This window comes from Cherax quadricarinatus, chromosome 14 (assembly GCF_038502225.1).
Source record: "Cherax quadricarinatus isolate ZL_2023a chromosome 14, ASM3850222v1, whole genome shotgun sequence".
Classification (NCBI taxonomy): domain Eukaryota; kingdom Metazoa; phylum Arthropoda; class Malacostraca; order Decapoda; family Parastacidae; genus Cherax; species Cherax quadricarinatus.
The window spans coordinates 15,996,641-16,017,600 of NC_091305.1; the positions used below are offsets into that span (position 1 = coordinate 15,996,641).

Below are 20,960 nucleotides of genomic sequence, written 5' to 3' on the forward strand. Positions count from 1 at the left end.
GCTATGAGTTTGGTCAACTGGAACAACAGAATTGGCCAAAAACAGGGCTTAAACTTGGCAAAATCGCCGATGCATATATGTCGCCAAGACCGCTAACTTCGTGTTAGTGTAATTCCGTGAATTTTCGACCAAATTTCGGACTTTTGGTGTCATTGCCATCGGGAAAAAATTCTCTATCATTTCATAAGAGAAAATTAATTTTTTTCCAAAAATTTATCAACATAGAATGACAGTTTCAGAAAGGGGCCTGCGACAGTCAAATGGTTAAACTTCTAAGTGCAATCAATGAGCAATGAAAAGTTTTGAAAATGAAATAAACTACACAATATTTGTTTATCACCTTGCAGAGTGAAGATCGTCTTCTAACAGGAACCTCTTTACTCTTCTCCTTTAAATTCTGGTACTGGAATACACCTGAGCCAGGCAAGCCAGGTGATGCATCAGCTTTGAACCACACTCTAATAATTATAAAGAAAAGTCATACTGTTATGGGGCTATAGGACCCAACATGTATTTATGTATCTGTAACAGTTTCTCTGGAATACCTAATCATATTGAACTAATGGGGGCACGACTGCTTAAATGTCAGAAGTGCAGATCACTCTTATGGTTGTAAGGCAGCCGAGTCAAGCCTGTTTTTCTCAATATAATGTATGGAAATAAAGATAATTCAAACAATATTTGTGAAAAGTAGATGAACTTGATCCAAAGACACACAAGGTAGTTGAAAAAGAAAAGTGAACAAATTGTGATAATACAGTACTGTAGTCAGTCCTTACTTAATGAAGATTCACATTACAAAATTTCACTCATACACACTTTATAATGAACCACATAACCTCTATTTGGCTTGTCATTCGAATGTGAATTCGTCTGAAATCCCTTCCGAACAAAAATGCAAAATGTGAATGCAGTATTTCTTATTAAATTTACCTTATGTTCTGCTTTGGCATACATCACATGAAATAAATTAATTTTTTCTTAATTTTGTGGTTTACAACTTATTAATCATGGTTGATAAGAGGAAAGGATTTTCAAATAGTGATGATTGTACTACCAAAGTACGCTCTTAGAAACCTATGAAAATGGAAATGAAATAATAAAATTTAATGATGGTGGAATGAAAAAACTGTGATATCCACCAGACGTTTAACTTGTCTCCAATGTAGTATAATGTAATATATTTTCTAAGTTCATGTGTCATTTCTGGTGGGAGATGATAGATGAAGTAAAAAAAAAAGTTTAGTTTAAGCCAATAAAATTAATTTTTAATTTTTTGGTCGGTTTTAGGTCATTCAGGAAAGTAACTCCAATTATATTACAACTATGGGAAATAATAATTCACATAAAGATATTTAGTGTAAGCTCTCAAAGAGTGTAACTTTGTAAAAGTAATGACTGCTTGTATGGTAGAGACAATGCACCACATAAAATAAAAATAATGACTGTATTTCTTTGTAATAGTGCTGTAATACATCACAGTACAGTCAAACTTTGGTTGTTGATTGCATTACTTGTCGAATAAATTGGTTTTTGAACGAGGTGTTCAAGAAAAATGAAAATGTCCTGGTTTTCACACATTCTCTTGGTTGTTGACGGACAAGTTTTCATGTGTATGAGTCAGTACAGCCACTAACTCACATGCTATAAACATCTCTTGAGCTTTTGTTGTGCATCCTGTGAACTTGTTTTGTTATTTTGCAGTTTTGGTGCAGTTTTTTTTATTGTGATATAATCCATCATGGGTCCAAAGAAGGCTAAAGAGATGAAACCAAAAAGAACAATTGTAAAAAGCACTGTCAAGTTTAAAAAAGAAGTTATTCAAAAGGAGGAGCAGTAACAGATTGCAGCAAAGGAGCTGCCATCAGAGGAAGAGGAGGGAAGGGATGGTGTGACCACTGCACTTGTCAAGTAAATATGTGCTATATGGCATGAAGTGCAGGAGTTTGCTGAAAAATGCCATCCAGACAAAGCAGTGGCCATCCATCTCTCTAACATGTACAGTGACAGTGTAATGTCTCAATTTAGAAAAGTGTTAAAATGCAGCTTGGAACAAACCTCACTGGGCAAGTTTTAGTGAGACAAAGAACCAGTGAGCCAGAACAAGGCATTTGTGACAAAAAGGGACAAAGAAGAGAAACAACATCAAAAGGGCACTTGCCTGACATATAATAGAAAGTGACTCTCCTTCCAAGCAGTAACATCCCCTCTCCTCTCTTCCACCTCCTGCTTCCAGTATGCCATTAGCTGTCCTCTGACAGGTAAGGGGCATTCGTCTCCATTCACTCCTATCGAACACGCTCATGCACGCCTGCTGGAAGTCCAAGCCCCTTGCCCACAAAACCTCCCTTACCCCTTCCTTCCAACCTTTTCGAGGACAACCCCTATCCCGCCTTCCTTCTCCTACAGATTTAAATGCTCTCCATGTCATTCTACTTTGATCTATTCTCTCTAAATGACCAAACCACCTCAACAACCCCTCTTCAGCCCTCTGACTAATACTTTTATTAACTCCACACCTTCTCCTAATTTCCACACTCCGAATTTTCTGCGTAATATTTACATGTCTATCTCAATTGTAAGAGAGGGTATTAGGTAACTGAATATGCAGCATATAGTGTGGGAATGATAAGTGTATGGAAAGGGAGAGCAAGATTTATGTTTTTTTTTCAACAAACTGGCCATATCCCGCCAAGGCAGGTGACCTAAAAAGAAAAACTAAGTTTCTCTTTTTAAAATTAGTAATGTATAGAGGAGAAGGGGTTACTAGCCCCTTGCTCCTGGCATTTTAATCGCCTCTTACAACACGCATGGCTTAAGGAGGAAGAATTCTGTTTCATTTTCTCATGGAGGTAAAAGGAAATAAACAAGAATAAGAAATAGTAAGAAAAGAGAAGAAAACCCAGAGGGGTGTGTATAGATATGCTTGTACATGCATGTGTATAGATATGCTTGTACATGCATGTGTATAGATATGCTTGTACATGCATGTGTATAGATATGCTTGTACATGCATGTGTATAGATATGCTTGTACATGCATGTGTATAGATATGCTTGTACATGCATGTGTATAGATATGCTTGTACATGCATGTGTATAGATATGCTTGTACATGCATGTGTTGTACATGCATGTGTATAGATATGCTTGTACATGCACGTGTACAGATATGCTTGTACATGCATGTGTATAGATATGCTTGTACATGCATGTGTATAGATATGCTTGTACATGCATGTGTATAGATATGCTTGTACATGCATGTGTATAGATATGCTTGTACATGCATGTGTATAGATATGCTTGTACATGTACATGCATGTGTATAGATATGCTTGTAAAATATGTAAAGTAGATCATGTGTATAGATATGCTAATTTTTGTACATGCATGTGTATAGATATGTACATGCATGTGTATAGATATGCACATGCATGTGTATAGATATGCTTGTACATGCATGTGTATAGATATGCTTCGAATTGTGTATAGATATGCTTGTACATGAACATGTGTATAGATATGCTTGTACATGCATTGGACATGCATTTAATGGGTGTAATAAACTGAAAAAGCTTGTACAAAAAGTATTGGTATAGTATGCTTGAGCATGATAAGAATAGTGGTCAGTGTGTATAGATATGCTGGCAACTCTGCTGTGATTAACATGCATGTGTAACACAACGACATGCATGATAGATATGCTTGTACATGCAGCATGGGATAAGGAGATGGACATGCATGTGACACCTTAAGTAAGCAAGCAAGCTTATTTTGGTACAAGTACACAAAAATACACAAAAATACACAAAAAATACACATGCATGTACATGCATGTGTATAGATATGCTTGTACATGCATAGTGTGACCTAAGTAAGTAGAAGTAGCAAGACATATTGAAGTGGGTTATCTAGGTAATTTACACTATGCAAGATAATTGTATTTTTGTGTACTTGTACCAAAATAAGCTTGCTTGCTTACTTAAGGTGTCACCTGTCCATCTCCTTACCCCTGCCTCCTCGTTTGTTAACATCAGTTAATCACAGCAGAGTTGCCAGACTGACCACTATTCTTATCCTCAAGACTAACCAATACTTTTTTCTTTTTCAGTTTATTAACCCTTAAATGGTCCAAAGAGATTGACGTTCAAATTCGAAGTGCTACAAAATTAGATCTACTTTACATATTTTCAGATATAACAAAAAAAAATGTAGATAAAGGCTTTTTTACACGTTTTCAAATGTAAAACAAAAAAGATCTACATTTTTTACATACTTTCAGATGTTGAAAAAAGTATATATACGTTTGGACCATTTAAGGGTTAATGTTAAATGCAAATCATGGTTGCATAGGATAATGTAAATAAATATTGTTCAGTTTATTATGATGTGAAGGAGAGTGCTGAATGTAACTGGAGTAAAGAGATGGGTTAAAGATAGGAGACAGGGTGTCACCTGATGTGTAGTGGACATAGATAACAGCTGACACACAGAACAATGTAAATGACTCTACAATTCTCTACTACCAATTTCTAATACACAACATGTGCTGGATGTGAGTAGGGGCTGCTTAGCATAGGCCAGTTGACCTACTGCAGTGCTTCATTCTTATGCAATAGATGGGTGTGAGAAAGGTTTCCCTAGCATGGGACAGTAGACCTACTGCAGTGCTCCTCTATTCTTATGTATTTTTTCAACAAACTGGCCATTTTCCACTGAGGCAGGGTGACCCAAAAAAGAAGAAATGCTTTCAACATCACTGTCTTGCCAGAGGGGTGCCAATACTACAGTTCAAAACTGCAAATATCCTCACCCCTCCTTCACTGTGCAGGCACTGTATTTCCCACCTCCAGGACTCAGTCTGGTTTATGCAATGTATGAGTGAGAATAGGGTTTGCATAGCGTGGGTCAGTGGGCTTAAATTTTTATTTATTTTTTATTTAACCCGTAAACGGTCCAAGCAGATCTACGTTCATATGCGTAGTGCTCCAAAAGTAGATCTGTTTTTTCACATATTTTCAATAACAAAAAAAAGAAAAAATGTAGATCAAAGTTTTTTACACGTTTTCAAATGTAAAAAAAAAAAAAGATCTACTTTTTTTACATACTTTCAAATGTTGAAAAAACGTATATATACGTTTGGACCGTTTACGGGTTATCAGATGAATACATTTTTCATACATGACCATTTAGTGCCTATTTGTTACGCTCATAATTTTTGGGTAAAAATAAGTAAAGAAATGTGAGTTCCTAAATTTTGTATTGTACAGGGATTATGATTTAATTTTTTCTAAGTTGTTTATCAATCAACTTTGTTTTTTATATTATAACCAACTGGTCCAAGTACAGTAAGCTTAAAGTAAAGAAATGTGGAATTTGCAAAGTCTCAGTCTCTTATGTTTTACACATTATAATGGGTTTACTTCATGGACCACTAACCAGGAATGCATCTACTGCATGAAGTGAGGGACACCTGTATCAAAAAGATGACCATAAAAAATAAATGCTTTCCCAATATATATGCAACAAACAAGGGCAATGTGGCATCACAAAGTGCAATTCTGCTGTAGCATGATTTAAAAAAGTGCAACCAAAAGTCTTAGGAATGTGCAAAATCTAGATATTTCTCACTGTAAGGGATGGCAATGTGCAAAAGCTAGATATTGCTCACTGTAAGAGATGGAAATGTGCAAAATCTAGATATTGCTCACTGTAAGGGAAAAGAATCAGCAAGCACACAAAATTTTGGTGCTACCCACTGTAAGTTTCCATTACATCAAGTTACTTGCAAAATGGAATTTTTCCTGCTTGTGAAGGCACAACTCCTTCCCTTCCCCACTGCCACCTATTCCTCCTACAGACTTTCTGGGAGCATCACCTATATTACACACTATGTTTATCAAACGACTGTGGACATAGTATTGTCATCACTCCGTCATGTTTCTGGATACTAACCATGGCACACAAGAAATATTAGTGATGCTGGAGGTGCCAAATGTGAATCTGTGACAGTACTGATTTGAGATATGCTGCTTCTAAGTGGTGTAAGTGTGACAAAGATTGCTTGTGCTTTTTTGTCTGAAAGAATTAACCCTCTCCACACTCTTCCATGTCAATAAAAATGCACTCAGGGAATGTACCAAAAATTGTACTGCAGTGGTTTGTACTTTGTACAAAAGAAAAAAAAAGTTACTTGGTAAATCTGGAGGTGTCCGGATCGAAACCTATTTTCTCCTAGCTATGTTTATTTCAAATAACACTATTTTACATTATGCGCCATTTTTTCAGGAACTTTACCTACTCGTTATGAGAGAGTTTACTGTATATATCTATATGAAACATCCAACACAAAAAATTAAATCCACAACTTACCTATATGTCAGGAACCATGTTGCCATGGCAATAGCACCCCCAGCAACCTTCTGTGGCATGGTGTGGAAGAATATTATCGTGCATGCCAACATTACATCACTTAGTATACTCATAAGTGTCATAATACAAAAGATGCCTCGGATATAGGGTGTGAACTGGAAGTAGTTCAACTGAAAAAAATAACATTGGTTTACTTCTCAAACTACTGACTTCATTATGACAAAAACTGAAACATGAAAAGTACCAGAAGTCAATGACATGATAATGACAAGATGTAAACAAAGACACTTCTGAACAGTTCAGGGCATTTATTAAAAAAAATGTTCCATGAGCAGCTTTTTCAGTCCTAATACAGAGATGACTATTATATAATGGTGGAAGCCAGATGACATGACTCGAAATAGTATAGTAATATAATAGGAGCAGCAATAAATCCTTGATTTAACATACTAATGGGAGGAAGAGAGAGCAGGTGGCTATTAATGATGACTGTGCTGGTTAGAGAAGAGACTGATTTGCCACTCTCTAACAGTAATGGACAGTTCTGCAAGTAACAGACTTTGCCCACTGATTCTGAATCAATTGAAAAATGATTTCGTTCCATATTTCCGAAGTTAAATCGAGGGTTTGCTCTAGTGGTAGTAGTAGTAGTAGTAAAACTATGAATGAGAAGGACCTGCCACCATGGGCCAGTAGGCCTGCTGCATTGCAGCAGGCCTACTGGCTGGTAAACAGAATGTTGTTCACAACTGCTGTGGACAACATTCAATTTACCGGGAGTTTGGATACGCTGAAACTGTCAAGACTTCTGTGGGATAGCATTAGTTACAGCAATTAAGGCAGCCTTCATGTATTTTTGGTTGAATGAATCACTGTCAGTAATGACTAAATTGGCTTCATTCTATTTCATAATGTCTCCAACATTAACTGTGTTTTACACAGGCATTGTTACTTAAGGTCCTCACAGCAAGCTCCAAGAGAGCGTGCTGTTTCACTAACATATTTCTTTTCACACTCCCCACATGGTATTACATAGTATACAGTGGTACCTTGACTTACGAGTGCCCCAACTTACGAGTTTTCCGAGTTATGAATCGTTGCTCAGTTGAGTGAAAAAAAAAATTTACTGAAAAAAAAATATATTTACTGAAAATGACATTTGGGAAGAACCCCGGCCTAAATGGCACAACGAAAGGTGGTTTTGGGGCATGTTACTTTTAAAACAATGCTAGTGTGATGTTCTCACTGGAGGTGAGTTGCTAAGTTTTTGACATTTGCAAAATATCTTACCTTTTACTCCCATACAAATCCCAAAATATTTGGAATATTTCCAATATTCCACAAGCCAACTGTAGAACAATCATTTTTTTATGATTCCTGTCAATATTATTGCATTTACTTTAATAAATCACCAAGAACTAAATAATCAACACTCAATATTTAACATTACCAATAATTCTCCCAACTACTTAAATCTTAAGACTTCAAGACAACATATAGCAAACTGATTATGCATTGTAATGGGACGAATTTGTACAACTATAATGCTTCAGTATCGATATGTTCAAATTTCATTGTTTCAAATACTCAATTGTACTTCATATTGTAAACTGTTTACTGTAATTTTTAACACTGAATCTTTCATTGCTTGTTAATTTTAAGTTAATTTTAAGCCTGCCCATAATGCTCTGCATACAAGGGGCTTTTGGCATGTACACCCAACCACTATAATTCATTGTACAACTATGTATCATGTCCAAATAAACAATATGAATAAGTCAATAACTTACTTCCGAGATATTCATATATCACCACACTAGTGATCTAGTGCAGTTAGCCTCTCAAAAACTCTGTTTTCTTTTACCCAGGACCAAAGAACACATTATAGGAAGCAGCAGTAATGATTTTATATGCTAGGACTGGTCCTGGACACTCGCCATATTATGGCTTATTTGACATTAGTGTTATATTGAAGTATTTTCTCCTGCCCCTGGGGTGGGTTTTGGGGGCTGGAATGGATTAATGGCATTTCAATTAATTTCAATGAGAAAAACTGATTTGATATATAAGAGCAAACTGAATCACAAGATCAGTCACGGAACGAATTAAACTCGTAAGTCAAGGTACCACTGTAGTGGGTTCTCACATTACACTGATGATACAAGTTATCAATAAAACACTAGTGAAATTTTGTTGTCCATTATTATGTTGCATGGGGAAAAAAGCAGTATTACAAGCCACCATAAATTTGGAGAAAAATCAACTTCCACCCAAGTTACACACTAATTCCCATTAGAATGGAAAAGAGGTCATTACAGCTAAATAGGATCAAGAAGTTACAAAATGTATAGAGTGAGCAGAAAACAAAGAAAAACATCCCACTTAATAGCCTTGTAAGAAGGGAGAGCGCCCAATTATACTATAAAACAGTGCATAATATAAAAACCGCTTTCTCTGTTATTTTGTGGTCAAACAAGACAGCATGGATGAGTGAGGCCTTGTTTATCGAGTGCTTCCAGCCTTATTTTCTGTCAGGGAAGATGCACTTGTACCAAAAGAACCTTTTATTCAAGGTTCTCTTAACCTGATAATTTCCATAGCCATTTTTAAGTCATACAGTTTTTGGACCCATATGACAAAGTTTTTTTTTTTCCACCACTTGATCAAGGAGCAATTAAGGCAGGTAGTAGGTTGACAGACAGCAACCACCCAGGGAGGTACTACCATTCTACCAAATGAGTGTGAAACATAAGCCTGGAATTGTTTTGCATGATGGGAGGATTGCTGGTGTCTTTTTCTGTCTCATAAACATGCAAGGTTGCAGGTATGTCTTTCTACTTCTACTTACACTTAGGTCACACTACACATGCATGTACAAGCATATATATACTAACCCCTCTGGGTTTTCTTCTATTTTCTTCCTAGTTCTTGTTTATTTCTGCTTATCTCCATGGGAAAGTGGAACAGAATTTTTTATCCGTAAGCTGTGTGTGTCGTAGGAGGCGATTAAATGCCAGGAGCAATGGGCTAGTAACCCCTTCTCCTGTATAAACTACTAAAAATAAGGAAAAGAAAAACTTATAAACTTGGGATGTTTGAATGTGCATGGATGTAGTGCAGATGATAAGAAAGAAATGACTGCTAATGTTATGAATGAAAAGAAGTTGGATGTCTTAGCCCTAAGCAAAACAAAGCTGAAGGGGGTCATGGAGTTTCAGTGGGGAAAAATAAATGGGATTAAGTCAGGAATATAGAAGAGAGTTAGAGCTAAGGTAGGGGTAGCAATAATGTTGAAGGATCAGTTATGGAGAGAGAGGAGGGAATACAAATGTATAAATTCAAGGATTATGTGGATTAAAATAAGGGTCTGATGTGAAAAGTGGGTCATAATAAGTATGTATGCACCTGGAGAATTATTATTATTATTATTATTATTATTATTATTATTATTATCAAAAGAAGCGCTAAGCCACAAGGGCTATACAGCGCTGCAGGGTAGGGAAGGAAGCGAGGGTATTGGGCGGCAGAAGGGAGGAGGGATGATCAGTAGGTTACAGGAAACAGCAGGGCAGGGGATAGTACGGGGGTAGAGGGTAGCAAGAGATTGAGGTAGAAAGGGCTGAAGGTAACAGAATTTGTGAAGTCAGTTGTTGTCAAAAAGTCAATGAGAGAGTCCGGATGAAAGGTGGGTCCATCAGCGAAAAGGGAAGGTAAAGAGAGAGCAGCGGAGCGAAGACGACGACGGAGGTAAATTCTGCGTGCTCGTTGATAAAGTGAGCAGTCCAACAGAATGTGGCTGACTGATAATGGAGCCTGGCAATTCTCACAGTGAGGAGCAGGGCGCCTCTCCATGAGATATCCATGAGTAAGACGAGTATGGCCAATGCAAAGACGGGAGAGAGTAGTCTCCCAAGTTCGACACTGGTGATAAGAAGACAGCCAGTAACCTATACTCGGTTTAATGGATTGAAGTTTGTTACCAAGCATAGTAGACCAACGTTGTTGCCAACGGGTGTGAAGGTGGGAAGATACTGCAGCAAAATAGTCCGTAAATGCAATACCTCTATATGAAACTGGTAGGTCATGTACTGCTGACCGCGCAGCAGTGTCTGCCTGTTCATTGCCCTGTACGTCAACATGACCAGGGACCCAACAAAAAAAATATCTTTATGCTTGGTAAAGATGCGGCGTAGCCAAAGTTGGATACGGAGGACTAAGGGTTGAGGTGTATCAAATTTCTGTATAGCCTGTAAAGCACTAAGGGAGTCTGAGACAACCACAAATGATGACACAGGCATAGATGCAATACGGATAAGTGCTGCAAGGATGGCATACAATTCAGCAGTAAAAATACTAGCCGAAGATAGTAAATGCCCTCGTATGACGCTGTCCGGAAACACTGCTGTGAATCCTACGCCGTCAGAAGACTTAGAGCCATCTGTGTACACAGCAATGGCATGAGAATGAGAGTGGAAGTGGTCAAGAAAAAGAGAGCGGGAAGCGACCGTAGACAGTTGGGCTTTCGAGCAAGGGAGAGAGAAAGAACAGACTCGAGCAGCTGGAACTTCCCAGGGGGGTAGGGAAAAGTGAGATGCTACATGAACATAGAAAGGTGGTAATTGAAGAGAAGACAAGAGCGAATGAAGGCGAAGAGAGAAGGGACGGAGTAAACAGGGGCGGCGAACAAATAAAGAATGTCTACTAATATCAGTGACCATTCTATAAATGGAAGGATTGCGGAGATCATGAGAGTGTACATAGTAGCGAAGGCAATGAGCATCACGATGATCGGATAAGGATGGAACGTTCGCTTCTGCATAGAGGCTCTCAACAGGAGAAGAGTGAAAAGCATCAAGGCATAAATGTAATCCTTGGTGATGAATGGGGTTAAGGCTAGAGAGAGTAGGAGGAGATGCCGCTGAATAGATCTGGTCACCATAATCAAGTTTCGATAAAATGAGGGTGGAATGTAGGCGAAGGAGGGTTCGACGATCAGCTCCCCATGAAAGATGAGCAAGGGTTTTAAGAAGGTTCAGCCGGCTGTGACAAGTTGCCTTCAGAGAGGTAATGCGAGGTTTCCAGGATAACCTACGGTCAAAGAGGAGGCCCAGAAACTTGACTGTATCACGTTCAGGGATACGGGAGCTATAGAGGTACAAAGGATGATCGGAGATGACAGAGCATCTAGTGAAAGTAATTTGGTTGGTTTTAGTGCTGGAAAATTTAAACCCATGTGTGGTGGCCCAATTGGAAACACAGTCGACCGCATGCTGGAGAGAAACTGTAATAAGGTGATAGTCAGTGCCTGCACAGGCAATAGTGAAGTCATCAACATAGAGTGATGACCAAATACAGTGGACCCCCGGTTCACGATATTTTTTCACTCCAGAAGTATGTTCAGGTGCCAGTACTGACCGAATTTGTTCCCATAAGGAATATTGTGAAGTAGATTAGTCCATTTCAGACCCCCAAACATACACGTACAAACGCACTTACATAAATACACTTACATAATTGGTCGCATTCGGAGGTGATCGTTATGCGGGGGTCCACTGTATTTGATGGAAGACTAGAGGCCAAATCATTAATAGCAAGGAGAAAAAGTGTTGTGCTCAGAACACATCCCTGGGGGACACCTTCAGCTTGGATGAAATCCGGGGAGAGCACATTATTAACCCGAACACGGAAATGTCTATCAGTTAAAAAGTTCTTAAGGAAGGATGGCAGATTGCCTCAGAGGCCTAAGGAGTGGGCTTGGGCCAAAATATTAATCAAATTCAAATTCAAAGTTTATTCTCTATAAGGATTACAATGCTGAGTTTACAGAATTTGGTTATTGTGTGGTTTACATGTAGTAAAATAATAATTACAGAGTGTACCACTAGAACGCCTAGCATGGCTAGGCATTTTGGGCAGACTTAGATTAAATCTTAAGTTTAAAATATTACAAAATTATGAGGTAAGTTGGTATTATGGCTAAGTGACTAAATACTAGTTTGTGAGTTTAGCAATGTGAATGCTTTTGTTTTGGCACTATACATAGTTTCAGTATTTGAGTATCAAGTTGTGTCATATGGCTTCTCAAGGTCAAAAAATATGGCAATAACTGATTAGTTATTCGCAAAGGCATTACGAACATACGTATCCAAGCGTAGTAAGGGGTCTATGGTAGAACGTCCCTTACGAAAGCCATATTGACGAGTGGAGAGACTGTTGTGTGTCTCTAAATACCACACTAAACGTCTATTTACCAGGCGTTCTATCACTTTGCAAACTGCACTGGTAAGAGCAATGGGACGATAGTGGGAGGCTTCATGTCCCGTAGTGCCTGGTTTGCGGAAAGGGAGAACAATGGCAGATTTCCACAGCTGTGGAAGAACGCCTTGTGACCAAATAAGATTGAAAAGGCGTAATAGGACTGCAAGGGCTGACTGATGTAAATGTTGTAGCATACGAATATGGATGTCGTCGGGCCCAGCTGCTGATGATCGGCAAGCTTGAGAGTGTTGCCTCCAGTTCTTGAAGTGTAAAAGGCACATTATACTGTTCTTCTCTGAGAGAAGAAAAGTCCAAGGGTGCTAACTCTCTGGCAGACTTTGAGGAAAGAAATGAGGGACATAGATGGAGCCCCTGAGAAATACGGACCAGATGATTGCCAATTTCATTGGCAACATCTAGTGGGTTTGCTATATCAACACCGGCAACCCGCAGAACAGGAGCCGGGTCAGGAGAATATTTACCACTCAGTTTTGTACTTTTTTCCAGACTGCACTCATAAAGGAAGAAGAGGTGATGGTGGAGACAATCTCGCCAGCAAGTGCGTTTAGCGTCACAGATGACACGGCGAGCGATCGCACGCTTCTGCTTAAAATCAAGAAGTCTCTCCATGGTTCTATTGTACCGGTACCTGCCCCGTGCAGCGTGTTTCAAACGTACTGCACGAGCACAAGCAGGAGACCACCAAGGCACGCATTTCTGAGAATACCTGCCCGAAGTTTGGGGTATAGAATGAGAAGCTGTGGTTAAAACGGAGGACGAGAAGAGGTGTAAAAGCTCATCAATGGAGGACGAAGAAGGAACCTCACCAAAAACAGTTAGTTGTGAGTAAAGGTTCCAATTTGCCTGATCAAATTGCCAGCGTGGGATACGAAGAGGTGGTGAATATGAAGGGGAAGTAAGAATGATTGGGAAATGATCGCTGTCATGTAAATCCAGGAGAACAGACCAGGTGAAGTCTAATGCGGCGGAGGAAGAGCAGACTGAGAGATCGATGCAAGAGAGAGTGAGAGTCCGAGGATCAAAATGGGTGCGAGTACCTGTATTTAAAACATGGAGGGGGTGGGTGGCAAGAAAAGCCTCTAACTGAATGCCACGGGAATCACAGTGAGACCCCCCAGAGGAAATGATGGGCATTAAAATCACCAAGTAACAGAATCGGTGGTGGTAATGACGAAACAAGAAAGGCAATATCCGGAATAGATAATGCCCAAGAAGGAGAGAGATATAAAGAACAGAGCGTATACCACCTATGCAAGTGGATACGGGCTGCTGTGTAATGCAGCGAAGTACGAACAAATAGCTGATGGTACGGAATATCAGTGCGTAGAAGAAGGGCACTTTCATTAAAGGTCCCATCAGGAAAAGGATCTGAAGAATACAATAAATTATAGCCTGAGATGGGAGAGATAACAGCAGAGTGTAATTTTGGTTCCTGTAAGCAAACACCAACAGGGTAAAACTGGGAGAGTAACATCTGAAGCTCACCCCGATTACCCCTGAGGCCGCGTATATTCCACTGTAAATAGGCCATGACTGGCAATGATAAAGATACTTGAAATCCGCAGGTAAGGGTTCCTACGGACTAGAGGGGTTAGAAAAGTCCACATGCGGAGGCAGCGGAAAACGTTCAAGCAGCGAAGGAATGGTGCGCTGTGAAGAAAGGAGTTGCGCAGATGGAGGAGAGGAGAGAGAAGGAACAGAGGGTGGGTGTGTCCATTGATGGTTTGGTCTCTGCAATATATTCAGAGATTGCTTCAAGTGTTTCGGAATTCAGAGACGTCGTATGGGAGACAATATTGGAGATGGTAGGGGGAGGATGAGTAAAGATTGGAACTGTAATGGACTGTACCAAGGTAGGGGGGGGGGCGAAAGGTTGGAGGGAACTGGAGAAGAAGCGTGGAAGGGACCAGAAGAGGCAGAAACCTGGGAGGTGGCAGAAGAGGAAGAAACTTGGGAGGGAACAGGGGAGGTAGGTATAGTACGAGGAGGAGGGTGAACCTCTACACTTGTAACAGAGCCAGTGAGAGGGGAAGAACCCGGTACAGAGACAGGGAAGGTAAAATGAGAAGGTGGAAGGAGGGGTTAAAGGACCTTTTTTTTGACTTCTAAGAAGTAGAGGGACAATTGGGAGGAGGTGTCATACGAAGTCTCATCGATACTGAGGCTTGTGAAGGAGAACACGAAGAAGCGAGAACAGACTGAGGCATTGAAGTAGGGACGTCTGAGCCTAGGACAGCAAAAGAATTAGATACAGGAGTGACTATGGGAGAGGTAACCACAGAAGAGGTTGCAGAAGATGGGACTCCAGAAGTGGGGGGACGTTTTGAAACACGGGAATAAGAAACACGAGGTAGTCTCCCTTGGAGGCGGAGATGAGAAACTGCCATGGCATAAGGGAGACCTTCTGCCTCTTTGAGGTAACGGATTTCCCGCTCATTTAAGTAGACTTGGCAACGGCGAGAGTACGAAGGGTGAGCCTCATGACAATTAAGGCAAGAGGGAGGTCGATTGCAAGACGTATTAGAATGGTCATCGGCACCACAGACTGGGCATTCGGCTATGGATCTGCAATATTTCGCTGGATGGCCAAATCGCCAGCAATTTCTACACTGTTGCAGTGTAGGGATCACCTTTCGAACTTGTAACCGATGTCCTGCTACATAAACTGAGGATGGGAGTTCACGGCTGTCAAAAGTTAAACGAGCCACATTGCTAGGGTATCGTCTCCGCCCACGAGCAGGAAGAACATAAGTGTCTACCTTGAGGATTGGGAGATCTTGGAGCTCCAGCTGTTCAAGAATGTCATTGCCACATGTCTGGAAATTTTGTTGAACTATGGTATGGGGCAGAATGACGGTACCACTACAAGAATTGAGGGAATGATGTTTTTCAATAGTGACAGGAACAGTATCTATATGGGAAAGAAGAGAAAGATCATGAGCTTGGGTAGCATTCTGTACCGCGATGATGCGCGTACCGCTCTTAAGAGCATGAAAAGAAATATCTTTGCCAACATGGCATAGGAGTGCCTTGCCAATACTGTGGTTGGAAAGATAGGCGGTAGAGGAAGTCGGTCGTAAAGTGAAGAATTTAGTCCATTGTGCAGTCTGAGACTGAGCATGGAAAGGGAGTGCAGGACGTGTCGATCTTTTCTGAGAAGAACGAGAAGGTGGAGAAGTATCATCAGCAGGCAATTGTCGTTGGCGTTTAGGTGTGGGACCAGAGTTGGTCCGACGTGGAATGGGCCGGCGATTTGAAAATTGCCGCACTGCAGAGGGAGAGGCCGGAAGCATAGTCAAAGGAGAGTGGAGGTCAGATAAATCAAAGGAGTCAGTCGAGACCTCAGTACCTGAAGCGGGTGACGAAACAGCACCGGCAAGAGGTACAGAGGCATGAGGAGTGTCCGAAGAGTGGTCCAAAGATGAGGCGGGGTCAGAACGGGGTGCGGTATCAAGAAGGGGCCCAGGGGTACCAGGTTCATGGATTGGGTTCTCCATGGTTAGGTTACTTCTTTCTTTTTGTTTTTAAGAGAAAAAAAAGAAAGAAAAGAAAATAAAAATAAAAGAAAAGAATAAGAAAAGGGGGGACCAGGGAGGGATAGTTCCTAGGAGGGATGAAAGGGCCAGAAATCTCCCTCCGCGCGCCCAAGAGGACCTCAGCACCGAAAGTAGCGTAGATGCAGCATGGAACCCGTGCCATACCCTACCCATCATGCCAGTAAACCAGCAATCTGGGATAGCAACCTCACATCTGCCGAGCTACCTCGGTGGACAAAAGAGAGGGCGGCCGGATATCCGCCACAAAGCATACCTCCTTCGGCCACCACCCCCAGAATCCGAAAGGTGGCTTCCAGAGATACACCCGTCGCCCGAAAGACACCCAAAGCCACTCTCCGGGATACCGGAGAGGGATCGGGACATCCCCAGGCGATCCAGATTCCACGGCAAACTACGCCACTGCCAAGAACCTCAACGGAATGGGATGGACCCCAGTACCCTTTCCCCTACCCAGGAACTAGCGCGCCTGTGGGAAAAATCCCAAAGGCCAAAAAGAGGAAGGGCAAAAGGGAGGGGTGGGGAGGGGGAGGAGGAAAGGGAAAAGGGGAGGATGGGGAGGATGGGATAGGGAAGGGGGGATTGGGGGGTAATTAGGTTCAGTCTGAGGAAGGAGACCGACAGGTCTAATTCCTCAGACCAAGAGCCTCTTCACCACGCCAAGGAGCCCCCCTTGAAGAGGCACCTGGAGAAGAGAGGATTGTAGAGGAGAGAGAGAGATTTAGGGAGATGCTAAGCGAGTGTGTAGGAACTTTTAAACCAAATGAGAGAGTAATTGTGGTAGGGGACCTAAATGCTAAAGTAGGAGAAACATTTAGAGAGGGTGTGGTAGGTAAGTTTGAGGTGCCAAGTGTAAATGATAATGGGGAGCATTTGATTGGACTTTGTATAGAAAGGGGCTTGGTTATAGGTAAAACATATTTTAAGAAAAAGAGGATAAATAAGTATACAAGATATGATATAGGGCATAATGACAGTAGCTTGTTGGACTATGTATTGGTAGATAAAAGACTGTTGGGTGGGCTTCAGGATGTACATGTTTATAGAGGAACCACAGATATATCAGATCACTTTTTAGTTGTAGCTACAGTGAGAGTAAAAGGTAGCTGGGATACAAAGAAAATGGAAGCAGCAAGTAAGAGAGAGGTGAAGGTTTATAAACTAAAGGAGGAGGCAGTTAGGGTAAGATATAAACAGCTGTTGGAGGACAGATGAGTTAGCATGAGTACAGGCAATGGGGTAGAAGATGTATGGGGTAAGTTTAAGAATATAGTGTTAGTGTGTTCAGCAGAAGTTTGTGGTTACAGGAAAGTGGGTGCAGGAGGGAAGAAGAGCGATTGGTGGAATGATGATGTAAATAGAGTAGTAAGGGAGAAAAAGTTAGCATATGAGAGGTTTTTACAAGGTAGAAGTGATGCAAAGAGGGAAGAGTATGTATGTGGGAAGAAAAAGAGAGGTTATGAAAGTGGTGAAGCAATGTAAAAAGAGAGCAAATGAGAGTGGGTGAGATGTTATCAACAAATTTTGTTGAAAATAAGAAAAAGTTTTGGAGTGAGATTAATAAGCTGAGAAAGCCTAGGGAACAAACAGATTTGTTAGCTAAAAATTGGAGAGGAGAGTTATTAAATGGAGAGTTAGAGGTATCAGTAAGATGGAAGGAATATTTTGAGAAATTGCTAAATGTTGTTGAAGACAGGGAAGCTGTGATTTCGTGTATAGGGCAAGGAGGAATAATATCTTATAGGAATGAGGAAGAACCAGTTGTAAGTGTGGGGGAAGTGTGTGAGGCAGTAGGTAGAATGAAAGGAGGGTAAAGCAGCTGGGATTGATGGGATAGAGAGAGAAATGTTAAAAGTAGGTGGGGATATAGTTTTAGAGTGGTTAGTGCTTTTATTTAATAAATGTATGGAAGAGGGTAAGGTACCTAGGGATTGGCAGAGAGCATGCATAGTTCCCTTGCATAAAGACTAAGGGGACAAAAGAGTGTAAAAATTATAGGGGAATAAGTCTGTCGAGTTCTAGGTAGTAGGTTGGTAGACAGCAACCGCCCAGGGAGGCATTACCGTCCTGCCAAGTGAGTGTAAAAAGAAAGCCTGTAATTGTTTTACATGATGGTAGGATTGCTGGTGTCCTTTTTTCTGTCTCATAAACATGCAAGATTTCAGGTACGTCTTGCTAATTCTACTTACACTTAGGTCACACTACACATACATGTACAAGCATATATATACTACACACACACCTCTGGGTTTTCTGCCATTTTCTTTCTAGTTCTTGTTCTTGTTTATTTCCTCTTATCTCCATGGAGAAGTGGAGCAGAATTCTTCATCCGTAAGCCATGCGTGTTGTAAGAGGCGACTAAAATGCAGGGAGCATGGGGCTATTAATCCCTTCTCCTGTATAAATTACTAAATTTAAAAAGAAAAACTTTTGTTTTTCTTTTTGGGCCACCCTGCCTCAGTGGGATACGGCCGGTTTGTTGAAAGAAAGAAAAAAGTCTGTCGAGTATACGTACTTGGTAAAGTGTATGGTAGAGTTATTATTGAAAGAATTAAGAGTAGGATGGAGAGCAGGACAGCAGATGAACAAGGAGGCTTTAGGAAGGGTAGGGGGATGTGTAGACCAAGTGTTTGCAGTGAAACATATAGTTCAACAGTACAGTGGACCCCCGGTTAACGATATTTTTTCACTCCAGAAGTATGTTCAGGTGCCAGTACTGACCGAATTTGTTCCCATAAGGAATATTGTGAAGTAGATTAGTCCATTTCAGACCCCCAAACATACACGTACAAACGCACTTACATAAATACACTTACATAATTGGTCGCATTCGGAGGTGATCGTCATGCGGGGGTCCACTGTATTTAGATAAGGGTAAAGAGGTTTTTGTGGCATTTATGGATTTGGAAAAGGCATATGATAGAGTGGATAGGGGGGCAATGTGGCAGATGTTGCAGATGTATGGAAGAGGAGGTAGGTTATTAAAAGCAATGAAGTCTTTACAAGGATAGTGAGGCTCAGGTTAGAGTATGCAGTAGAGAGGGAGATTATATCCCAGTAAAAGTAGGCTTTAGACAGGGATGAGTGATGTCACCATGGTTGTTCAGTATATTTATAGATGGAGCTGTAAGAGAAGTGAATGCTCGAGTGTTGGCAAGAGGTGTGGGGTTGAAAGATAAAGAATCTAACACAAAGTGGGAGTTGTCACAGTTGCTCTTTGCTGATGACACTGTGCTCTTGGGAGATTCTGAAGAGAAGTTGCAGAGGCTGATTGATGAGTTTGGTAGGATATGTAAAAGAAGGAAATTATAAGTGAATATAGGAAAGAGTAAGGTGATGAGGATAACCAAAAAACTAGGTAATGGAAGATTGGATATCAGGTTGGAGGGAGAGAGTATGGAGGAGGTGAATGTATTCAGATATTTGGAAATGGGCATGTCAGCAGATAGGTCTATGAAAGATGAGGCGAATCATAGAATTGACGAGGGAAGAAAGGCGAGTGGTGCACTGAGGAGTCTGTGAAGACAAACATCTTTATCCATGAAAGCAAAGAGGGGAATGTATGAGAGTATAGTTATACCAATGCTCTTGTATGGGTGTTTACCTGGAGTTTACCTGGAGAGAGTTCCGGGGGTCAACGCCCCCGCGGCCCGGTCTGAGACCAGGCCTCCTGGTGGATCAGAGCCTGATCAACCAGGCTGTTGCTGCTGGCTGCACGCAAACCAACATACGAGCCACAGCCCGGCTGATCCGGAACTGACTTTAGGTGCTTGTCCAGTGCCAGCTTGAAGACTGCCAGGGGTCTGTTGGTAATCCCCCTTATGTGTGCTGGGAGGCAGTTGAACAGTCTCGGGCCCCTGACACTTATTGTATGGTCTCTTAACGTGCTAGTGACACCCCTGCTTTTCATTGGGGGGATGGTGCATCGTCTGCCAAGTCTTTTGCTTTCGTAGTGGGTGATTTTCGTGTGCAAGTTCGGTACTAGTCCCTCTAGGATTTTCCAGGTGTATATAATCATGTATCTTTCCCTCCTGCGTTCCAGGGAATACAGGTTTAGGAACCTCAAGCGCTCCCAATAATTGAGGTGTTTTATCTCCGTTATGCGCGCCGTGAAAGTTCTCTGTACATTTTCTAGGTCGGCAATTTCACCTGCCTTGAAAGGTGCTGTTAGTGTGCAGCAATATTCCAGCCTAGATAGAACAAGTGACCTGAAGAGTGTCATCATGGGCTTGGCCTCCCTAGTTTTGAAGGTTCTCATTATCCATCCTGTCATTTTTCTAGCAGATGCGATTGATACAATGTTATGGTCCTTGAAGGTGAGATCCTCCGACATGATCACTCCCAGGTCTTTGACGTTGGTGTTTCGCTCTATTTTGTGGCCAGAATTTGTTTTGTACTCTGATGAAGATTTAATTTCCTCATGTTTACCATATCTGAGTAATTGAAATTTCTCATCGTTGAACTTCATATTGTTTTCTGCAGCCCACTGAAAGATTTGGTTGATGTCTGCCTGGAGCTTTGCAGTGTCTGCAATGGAAGACACTGTCATGCAGATTCGGGTGTCATCTGCAAAGGAAGACACGGTGCTGTGGCTGACATCCTTGTCTATGTCGGATATAAGGATGAGGAACAAGATGGGAGCGAGTACTGTGCCTTGTGGAACAGAGCTTTTCACCGTAGCTGCCTCGGAGTTTACTCTGTTGACGACTACTCTCTGTGTTCTGTTAGTGAGGAAATTATAGATCCATCGACC

General features: G+C 41.1%; 1 protein-coding gene across 1 annotated transcript in view; it reads right to left on the reverse strand.

Annotated features, from left to right (window-relative positions):
* The window catches only part of Fitm (acyl-coenzyme A diphosphatase Fitm), a 46,506-nt gene that overhangs the window by 10,749 nt on the left and 14,797 nt on the right, over positions 1 to 20,960 (reverse strand). Inside the window, exons 3-4 of the mRNA XM_070084883.1 lie at positions 6,375 to 6,544; positions 341 to 458 (exon numbers count right to left, since the gene is read on the reverse strand). Of these exons, the coding sequence (XP_069940984.1) occupies positions 341 to 458; positions 6,375 to 6,544 (288 nt within the window). The remainder of the gene's footprint in view (positions 1 to 340; positions 459 to 6,374; positions 6,545 to 20,960) is intronic.